We start from the raw sequence: 10320 nt of genomic DNA, 5'->3' as shown, positions 1-10320 counted from the left end.
CCTGTTGGCCTCTGCATATATGAATTACTCCACAATAGAGGTAGGAGACTTGTTCACTGAAATGGTTAAAATTAGTCAATGCTCACAAAATCTGTGAATGCTAAAAAAAAGCCCACATTATCACTTGCACCTGGATCTTCTGAAACTCTCTGGCCTCCAAGTTGATGGTACAAGTTCACTATATGATCCCTCGCTCTTTCATGTTTTCCTAGAGTAGTAAATGAAACAAAAAGCTAGACTCTTCTTTATGAGCCAGACACATTAGAGAAAAAGAAACAATGAGTTCTGGGCTGGGAATTTAACTCAGTGGTTTCATCGCCTGCTGCACAAGTGCAAGGACCCGAGTTCCATCCCTGGTACAAAAAAAAAAAAAAAAGAAAGAAACAATGAGTTCATTACCTTAGAAATGCACTTATTATTCTGATTTTGTTTAATTTCTGGATAATTAGAGCCTAAAACCTAAGCACACTCCAGAGAGAATTAAACCTTTAGGAAATATTCTAAAAAACATTACAGAAAATTTAAAAAGTACCACCTGTATGTGCACAGGAGATTCTCAATTTAGAAAACTACACATTCAGGTGAGATAAACTTGTAGAGGGAAGGAGATAGAAAGAATATGGAGAACCATCAGTAATGTCTGTTTACCCTTTAAAAGGCTGGACAGCTGGGCATGGTAGCACACACTTGTAATCTCAGCACACAGGAGGCTGAGGCAAGAAGATTGCTGCAAATTTGAGGCCAGCCTGGGCAACACAATGAGTTCAAGGCCAGCCTGAACTACATAGTGAGACCCTGTCTCAAACAAACAAAACAAAACAAAAGGTTGGAAGCTGGGTGCGGTGGTGCACACCTGTAACACCAGCATTTTGGGGGGCTAAGACAGGAGGATCAAAAGTTCAAGTCCAGGGCTGGGGATTTAGCTCAGTGGTTCCGCTGCCTGCCTCACAAGCACAAGGTCTCTGAGTTCAATCCCCGGTACCAAAAAATAAAACAAAACAAAACAAAACAAAGTTCAAGTCCAGGCCGGGCATGGTGGTATACGCCTGTAAGCCCAGCACTTAGGAGGCTGAGGCAGGAGGATTGCCAGGAGTTCGAGGCCAGCCTGAAATACATAGTGAGACCCTGTCTCCAAAAAAAAAAAAAAAAAAAAGTTCAAGTCCAGCCTAGACAATTTAGTAGGTTAGCCAGATCTTGTCTCAAAATAAAATAAAAAATGGGCTGGGGATGTAGCTCACTGGTAGGCCCTGGGTTCAATACCCAGTACATACCTACCCCTCAAGAAAAGAAAAAAGAAAAGGGTTGGAGCCAAGTGCAGTGGCACACATTTGTAGTCCCAGCTACTTGGGAGGCTAGGGCATGAGGATCACAAGTTCAAGTCCACGCTGAAGAATTTATCAAGACCTTGTCTCAAAAACTAAAAAGAGAGGGCCAGGGATTTAGCTCAGTGGTTCCGCTGCCTGCCTCGAAAGCGTAAGGTCCCAAGTTCGATGCCTGGTACCAAAATAAATTTTTTAAATAAAAAAAAAGAGATAGGGATGTAGTTTAGTGACGCAGCACTAGGCTAGCACGAAAAAGGCCTGGGTTCAATCGCCAGTACTCGGGGGAAAAAAAGAGAAAGAAAAGAAAGAAAAAGGTTGGTGAAGGCACACTTGAAAAGTAACGAGGCTTTTCTGCTAAACTTACCCAGTCTGTGGTGAATGGGGCACCGTTTGCCATCAATGTCCTCACTTCATCATCTTGGCCTTTTCTTGCTGCTTCTAGCAGCCTTTTCCCCAAGTCCACCAGAGACATCTTCATGCATAGGAACAGAGGGTTTCAGGTAGCTGTAATGCAAACACAAGAGCTGCCCGGGGTGTTCATGGAAGGCCCCTTGTACACGCAGACAAGCAGAACCCCCCTTTCTACCTCATCTGACAGTCAGGTACTTGGCAAAGTTTTAGGTCTTAAATGATAGCTCTCTCCCTCCCTTTCAATCTCCAGAAAATATTTTGGAAAAATGAAAACTACATTACAGCCTTTCTAGTGTAGAGAATCAATAAAATAGCATCTCATCCACTTGAAATGACAGCTGAGGCCCGGCATGGTGGCGAACACCTGTGATCCCAGCACTCAGGAGCCAGCACTACACAGTGAGTCCAAGGCCCACCTGAACTACAGAGCAAGATCCTGGCTCAAAAAACCTACATAAATAAATAGGAAAAAAAGGAAGAGAGGAAGAAAGGAAAGAAAGGCAGAAGTCTTCATATAAGATTGTTAAACCTCTAGTGAAAGTGTGAGGTCAAATGATTGCCAACTTGAGCGGGACGCCCAGCTGAATTGGGTCAGTGCGGTTCTGGGCATGAGACCCACTTTCAGGAGAATTCCAGGGAAGGACTTCAGCTGATTTGCCTTGGAAGAGCTTCGGCTGTTCTCCGTGGAGCTCCAGGTCCTCACCGTTGCTGAGGAGGACTGCTGCTATCTTCCAAGGAACTCCAGCCTTGCCTTCGCCTTGGGCATCATCTCCTAGCTTTCCAGGCTGATTCTTCAGCTTCCAGCAGTGGCCTTTCGGCCTGCCCTCCCAGTACTGAGCCCTCCCACCTCCTGCTGAGCACTTCGAGACAGGACACTGCCTTGGGCTCCAGGCCTCGGCTGGGTCCTTCCAATCTCCAGCGGGCACATCTTTGGCGCTCTTCTACACTTGACTCTGTGGGCAATCTTGTAAATTTCTGTCCTGCATTTCATCTGAGTCAGAGCACGTGGAGTCTTCTGAGGAACTTTGATCCAGCCCTGCAAGCCCTTGTAAGCACTAACACAGAAAGCAGTTAGCTATTAACAATACCGAAAAGTTTTTCTCCTCTCATAGAAGTTCTCGACACAGCACACATCACATACCATACACCTATTGGAATGGCTAAAAAAAAAATTTTTTTTTTGTAGGAACCCCAAACTCCACTTTCTTAAACTTTATTAAGGAAAAGGTAATCGTGGTGGTAAATCTCTAGAACATAGTCAATTTTCTGGGATTCCTCCCTCCAAAATGAGATTTGATTTCCAAATACATGCCAGAAGTATATAGTTCCCAACTGTACTAAGTAGGTAAGAAGCAGAAATCTAAAGTGTTCATCTTCCAACTTTCCCCAGTCTGTGGTCTGTCTTTGGATCAGCAATAATTGCCTGAACAGCTACTACGGCTTCATTAATTTTTGTCTGGAGCTCTCTGAGTTCTTCTATATGCAGCAATTGCAGATTTTGAGCAGCTTCATTAAGAATTGCATCTCCTGGGCCGGGGATTTAGCTCAGTGGTTCTGTCAACTGCCTCGAAAGCACAAGGTCCTGAGTTCGATCCCCAGTACAAAAAAAACAAAAAAAGGAAATCAAAGAACTGCATCTTCTGTGTCAAAACCAAGAATATGTTTGTCTAAAGCAACAGGCACACTACCCTCTTTTGTTTGATTTGCTTTAGCAACTGCATCCCGTGTTAAGCGCTCCTGAACCAAAATTGGAATTGCCTTAAGCATTACCAGGTAATCATCATGGCACTGAATCTGAAGGTTAGCCAAAGCCATGACACCAGCCTTAAAATCGGGATTATTTACACCCAAACGGATCAATGGCTCTGCATTTTTAGTTGCATTGTCAGTATTTTTTGCATTACCAGGTGTTAGATCCTTGTATTTTTCAGCGTTATCTCCATATTCAAGTCTAACAGCTAAACCAAGAAGCCAGTCAATTGCTTCTTGTTGGTCCTGAATCTTGAAAGGATAGTTAACATCTCTGAGATATTTTTCAAAGAACTTGGGCCAGTCACTGCTGGGGATGTTTCTCAAATTACCTCTGTCTTCAATCTTGTAGTGTCTGATTTTCTGGTTTTCAAGCCAAACTATAAAGTTTCTAAATTGTTTCATCTTTGCAGTTGAAGCCGGGAGGGTTGTGGTAGTCGAGAGCTGTCAGCTTGCGTCAAAACATGGTCCCCGCTTCTCGCTTGGGTCTCCCGGGCCTCCGCCGGGAGAGAAGAAGCAAGGTTGAGCAGACTGCTCAGGCACCGGCGACGCAGCAAGAGGGTAAAAAAAAAATTTTAATGATAATACCACATGCTGGGGATGTAGAAAAAATTGGATTATTCACAAATTGTGAAGTAGGAATACAATATGTTATAGCCACCCTAGAATATAGTTCAGTAGTTTCTTTTATCTTTTTTTTGGTGGTACTAGGGATTGAACTCAGGAGGCTGAGGCAGGAGAACTGCCACAGTCCCAGGCCAGCCTGGGCTACATAATGAGTTCAGGGCCAGCCTGAATGACATAGTGAGACTCTGTCTCAAAAAAACAAAACAAAACAAAAAAGAAATGACCAACTGTCGAATATTATTTTTAGGAACACAGTACTGTGCAAAGCAATAAAACAAGCACCTGATGTTCAGGCAGGGAGCAAGAGAATATCCACTGTGAAACTGCTGCTGGGTAGAAACTATGGGACTACTTATTAGCAACTGTGTACGCTTTCTGGTGATTCACAGATCTTTGGATGGCAAAATGAAACAGGGTACATCAAGGTTTCTAAATCAAATTGTATCTGTTAACCTTTCTTTTTTTGGTACTGGGGATTGAACTCAGGACCTTGTGCTTGTGAGCCAGGCATGGCGCCACGGAGCTAAATCCCCCAGCCCCGTTAACCATTTTTTTTTCATCTGACCATGATGTAAAGATACAATAATGATCAAAGTATATAGATAGCAAACTTACTGGTCAAACACTGATCTGCTTAAGCCAGCAGTTAAATGTAGAGTTGATGGACCTCTGGTGGTCACGAACAAGCTTTCGTAAGGATCCATGAGGAGATCCATGAAAATGTTTGTATTCTAATACTAAACATTATTAGCTAGGTGTGGTGCACACCTGTAATCCCAGCACTTGGAGGTGAAGGCAGGAGGATTTCCATGAGTTCAAGGCCAGCTCAGACTACAATGTCAGTTCAAGGTAAGCCTGGTCTACATAGGAATACCCTGTGTTGGGCTGGGGATTTAGCTCAGTGGCACCGTGCTTGCCTCGAAAGTGCAAGGTCCTGAGTTCGATCTCTGGTACAAAAAAAGAAACAAAACCCAAAAAACAAACAGGAATATCCTGTGTCAACCCCTGCCCCCCCAAACCCCCAAAATCATTTCTTTTTCACCACATTAAGAAAATATTACTGTGGGTATAATTTCTAGTGGCTTAGCATAAGTCAAATTGTGAACTAGTTATTGCATTTTTCACTGCCATGTACTTTCGGGGATTAAAAAAAAAGGCCAGTTGTGGGCCGGGGATTTAGCTCAGTGGCACTGCACCTGCCTCGAAGGTGAAAAGTCCTGAGTTCCATCACTGGTTCCAAAAAACAAAACAAAAGGCTGGTTCTATTTAAGAATGTTCCTGAAGGCAGGATCTGTGGCATATTCCTATAATCTCAGCTTCTCAGAAGGCTGAGGCAGAAAGATTGCAAGTTTAACTCCAGCCTAAGCAACTTTAATGAAACCCTATTTCAAAAATAAAAAGGGCTGAGGATATAGTTCATTACACAGCAGCCCCAGTTCCATCCCCAGCACCACACACAGGTATACAGAAGTCGCAGATGAAGCAGTAAAAATTACTAATTTTATTACATTTTTTTGTTGTTTTTTGAGACAGGGTCTCACTTTATAGTTCAGGCTGTCCTTGAATTCACTTTGTAGTCCAGACTGGCCTTGAACTTGAGGCGATTCTCCTGCCTCAGCCTCCCAAGTGCTGGGATTACAGGTGAGTGTCACCATACCTGACATATAGTGCATTTCTTGAGGTAAAGGACAGTGCAATTAACTTGCAAACTGAAATAACTGCTTTTATCATGAAAACCCCAACCCCTGTACTGGGGATGGAACCCAAAGGGTGCTCTACCACTAAGCTATATCCCCAACCTTTTTATTTATTTATTTATTTAGTGTAGTATTTGGAACTGAATAGAAGGCCTTTGCACTGAACAAGTTTCTAGCCCTTTTTATTGGAGTTAGGGTCTTGTTAAGTTCCCCAGGTGAGACTTGAGATCCTTCTGCTTCAGCCTCCCAAGTGCCGGGACCACAGGCATGCACCACCACCCCTGGTCATGGTTTCATATTTCTCACTGCAACTTCTAAGAAATCAGTTGTCAGGCTGGGGACACAGCTGGTGGTAGAATATCTGCCTAGCATATGTAAGGTCCTGGATCCAAATAACAAATGCTGGAGTGGCTGTGGGGAAAAAGGAACCCTTCTCCATTGCTGCTAGGAGTGTAAGACTGGTGCAACCACTCTGGAAATCAGCGTGGAGATTCCTCAAAAAACTAAAACGAGAGGTTCTATTTGACCCAGCTATCCCCCTTCTTGGTATCTTCCCGAAAGAATTAAAAGCATCATACCACAGGTAATATATCCACACCCCTGTTTATAATAGCACAGTTTGTAATAGATAAATCTTGGAAACAGCCCAAATGCCCATCAACTGATGAACGGATAAAGAAGATGTGGGGGTTTTTTTGGGTTTTTTTGGTACCGGGGATCGAACTCAGGTCCTTGTGCTTGGACAGCAGGCAGCGAAACCACTGAGCTAAATCCCCAGCCCTGTGTGGGGTTTTTTTATATACTCTGCCATAAAGAAGGATAAGCTTGAGATATTTCTAGCTAAATGGATGCACCTCAAGACCACACTCTTAAGTGAAATAAATCAGACACACATGTTCAAATACCACATTGTTTCCCTGGTGTGAGAAACCCAAAGTGGAAATAAGGACTAAAATATATAATAGAAAAGAAAAAATGGAAACAAAGTCTTTGTAAATAGGGAGGGGTGGAGTGGTTTAAGGGAGGGCAGGGGAATGGGGAAAAAATAAGAACCAAGATATTTTATGTAAAGGTACAAATCCCCAATAATGAATGTCATCATATTGTATACCCACTATGTACCAATAAACTTAATTTAAAAAAATAAAATGTATAATAGATATTGGGAAATGGGAAGAAAAAATGAAAAAGAGAACAAGGGAGGAGGGAGGGAAAAAGGAAGGAAGGGACAAGAAAAAAGAAAATAGAAGGGAAAAATGCAAACAAAGCTTTTGTACTGGGATGGGAGAAGGAGTGAGAAGGGGAATGGAAAAAAAGAAATGAGATGTATGATGTACAGGTGCAAATGCCCTATGACAAATGGTATCATCATGCCTAAACTGTACCAATAAATGTTTTGCTATGAAAAAGAGAAAGAAGGTCCTGGGTTCAATCTCTAGAACTAAAAAAAAAAAGAAGAAAGAAATTACCATTTGTCAAGTTTTTGTGTAGTGTCAAAGATTATTTACAATGATCTGAAATAGCTACTACAATATTCACTCTTTCTCCAAGTACATATTGCAATAGCTTGAAAGCAGAAGTAGATATGAGAATAGAGCTGTCTTCTATGGAGCCAGTGGTTAGTTAGAGGTTTGCAAAACCAAAACAATGCCATTCTTCTCTCCCCCTCTCCATAAATTATTTGTTTAAACCTGGAAGATAGTTTTCATATAAATGTGTTATTGGGTTGGAGTGTAGCTCAATCCCAGCACTCGGGAGGCAGAGGCAGGAGGATCACTATGAGTTCAAGGCCAGCCTGGGTGACACACTGAGTTTAAGGTCAGCCTGAACTACACAGCAAACCCTATCTCAAAAACAAATAAACAAAAAACCCCACAAAAAACAAAAACAGAAAACAAAGGGAAAGAATGGCCAAAAGAGAATTGCTCAGAAAGGCTGGGGATTTAGCTCAGTGGTTCCGCCGCCTGCCTCGCAAGAGCAAGGACCTGAGTTCGATCCCTGGTACCAAAAAATAAAAAATAAAAAGAAAGGCTGGATCAAAACAGGATTAACCATCCTAAGGGAATTTTAGCTGTCCTCTCTACTGCACACACACACACACACACACACACACACACACACAATCGGCTGCAGGTTGGGTATCTGGAGGAATCTGACCACAGCCATCCTGATCCAACCCCTTTAAACTGCCCCTCCCCACACAGCTGCCCCTGGGGATCCCCAACACTGTCAGCCCCACTGTTGATGCAGCCATTGCAGGGTGCGGGGGGCACCAGTCCGAACCTTCCCAAGCCGAGTCCTTGGCTGCTGCTCTCCCATTCCACGCCTCGTCCTGGGCTGGGAGCCACAGCCCCTCTCACTGAGCTCCTTCCCCTCCCCAGGACCCACAGCCTGTCCAGAGCTGCTGGTCTGGTTTCCAGTGCTAGAGCTGTCCCTCTGATTTGTTCTGAAATAAACCTGTCCTGTCGAGCTTGTACCTCTGCTTCTTTTCCTTTTTCCTAACAGTATTTGCTTAAGGAGAAATCTGGTTTGCCTCAAATTCCTGGAAAGCTAATACTTCTAGAAAGTCAGCTCCTTTATGTTGACTTTCTTTTTTTTTAAGACAAAGTCTCACTATGTAGTTCATGATGGCCTCGAACTCAGGGCAATCCTCCTGCCTCAGCCTCCCGCTGGGATTATGGGCATGTGTGCCACCACACCTGGTTTAAGTAAAATGATTTTTTTTTTGGTACTGGGGATCAAACTGGGGTCCTTGCGCTTGCGCAGCAGGCAGCAAAACCCACTGAGCTAAATCCCCAGCCCTGAGTAAAATGATTTTTATCCCACTGTAACTGGTATCTTCAGTAGGTGAACTCATAAAAATATATTTTTTTCTTTCCATACTGGGGATGGAACCTGGAGGCACTGTACTAGTAACCTATTTCCTTGTCCATCCCCAGGTCCCGGGTGGTCTAGAGGCTAGGTTTAGGATCCTTGTTCATCCCTCCCCTTTTCTTTTCTTTCTTTTTTGGTACTGGGGATCGAACTCAGGACCTTGTGCTTGCAAGGCAGGCACCGGAACCACTGGGCTAAATCCCCAGCCCCTATCCCTCCCCTTTTCACTGCTGGCCTTTTCACTGAGCTACATCTCTAGCCTTACTGGGAATAGAACCCAGAGCTTTTGCACTTAGCTACATCTCCAGCCCTTTTTATTTTTTAATTTTTATTCTTTTGTTTTTTTAAGATGGGGTCTCAACTCATGGCAATCTTCCTGGCTCAGTTTCCTTGAGAGCTTGTTTGGTGGTCCTAGCAGGGGAGTGCAGCTACTTATATATCCTTTATGGAGGAAACCATCCTCCTCTATCAGGGTGGTGTCCTCTTTGACCCAGCATGCAGCTTGGGGAAGGACACACATGGAGTGGTGAGGGAGGAAGGGGACACCCGCCCAGCCAGCCAGACCAGCTGAATCAACTCTGGTGATAAAAAGGGTGACAAAAAGCCAGATTGCCCTCACATCCTGTCTCAGCCTCCTGAGCGCTGGGATTATAGGCAGCACTGCATCCAGCACATCTGGCCCAGTCCTTTTTATTTTGAGACAAGGCCTCAAGATCCTACTGCCTTAGCCCTTGGAGCAGCTGGATGACAGGTATGCACCACCATACCCAGCTATGTAAAATAATTTGGAACATTCCAGTTTTTCCACTGCGGTTTAACTTCAAATATAATTTATCGTTTTTCTTTAATCATATTGTGTGTCAAGTTCTGTACCCCTAAATAGCAACCGACTGGAACACACCATCTCATTCTTCAAACAAGCCATGAAAAACCTTATTTCTTACTATACAGAGGTATAATTAAGTTTTGGATTTAGAATGTAAATAGGGTGCTATATTATCATCCTGATATAAAAAGGCCTCCTGCCTTGCAAGCACAAGGTCCCAAATTCGATCCCCAGTACCAAAAAAAAAAAAAGCCTCCTAAAAGGTGTTCGAGACTCTTCTCCTCCTTCTCTCACTCTTTTGATTTAACCTGAAGCATCTAACTCAAGTAAAAGTAATCTATTTTATTTTATTTTTTCCCCTGGTGCTGGGGATTGAACCTAGGGCCTTGTACATAGCAGGCAAGTGCTCTACCGCAAAGCTACATCCCCAGCCCTATTATTTAGGTTTTTGAGACAAGGTATCGAGATGTAGTTCAGGCTAGCCTCAAACAGGGATTCTCCTGCCTCAGCCTGAGTGTTGGGATTACAGGCCTAGACCATCACACAGTTTAAAAGTAATATATATATTTTAAAAATAATCACATTTTGGGAGGACTCGTGTTACTCTCTTAGCACCCTGAGTTCTGACCTGTTTACTAACAAAGGAAAAACATTCTTCTTTACTGGATGTACCCCACTTTCCCCAAGGAGAGTGAGAAGACAAATCTGGTCTAAACTGTCTCCTAAGACCCCTTCACCCTCTGCTGGGGTTAAACCCAGGTCCTCACACCTACTAGGCAAGTGTCCTACCTCCGAGCTATACCTCCAGCCCTGA

General features: G+C 43.5%; 1 protein-coding gene across 14 annotated transcripts in view; it reads right to left on the bottom strand.

Moving 5' to 3' along the window:
• Gabpb2 (GA binding protein transcription factor subunit beta 2) overlaps positions 1-10320 on the bottom strand; it is a 48607-nt gene that overhangs the window by 35539 nt on the left and 2748 nt on the right. For 12 of the 14 annotated variants that reach the window (XR_015451846.1, XR_015451848.1, XR_015451849.1 and 9 more), the window contains exon 2: positions 1687-1826. Coding sequence is in view for 8 of the 14 variants with exons in the window: in XM_021265903.2 (XP_021121562.2) it covers positions 1687-1800 (114 nt within the window). In the remaining 6 variants the exon portion in view is untranslated. Of the gene's footprint in view, positions 1-1686; positions 1827-3814; positions 5129-10295; positions 10318-10320 lie in introns of those variants that run through there. The other 2 variants (XM_087212763.1, XM_087212762.1) reach the window with 2 other exon arrangements.

The sequence above is a fragment of the Heterocephalus glaber genome, unplaced genomic scaffold (genome assembly GCF_053883595.1).
Source record: "Heterocephalus glaber isolate CG9 unplaced genomic scaffold, H.glaber_assembly_v1.0 deba00001442, whole genome shotgun sequence".
In the NCBI taxonomy this organism is placed as follows: Eukaryota; Metazoa; Chordata; class Mammalia; order Rodentia; family Bathyergidae; genus Heterocephalus; species Heterocephalus glaber.
The sequence above is the reverse complement of the archived record's forward strand: the minus strand, read 5'-3'. Positions and strand labels throughout refer to the sequence as shown.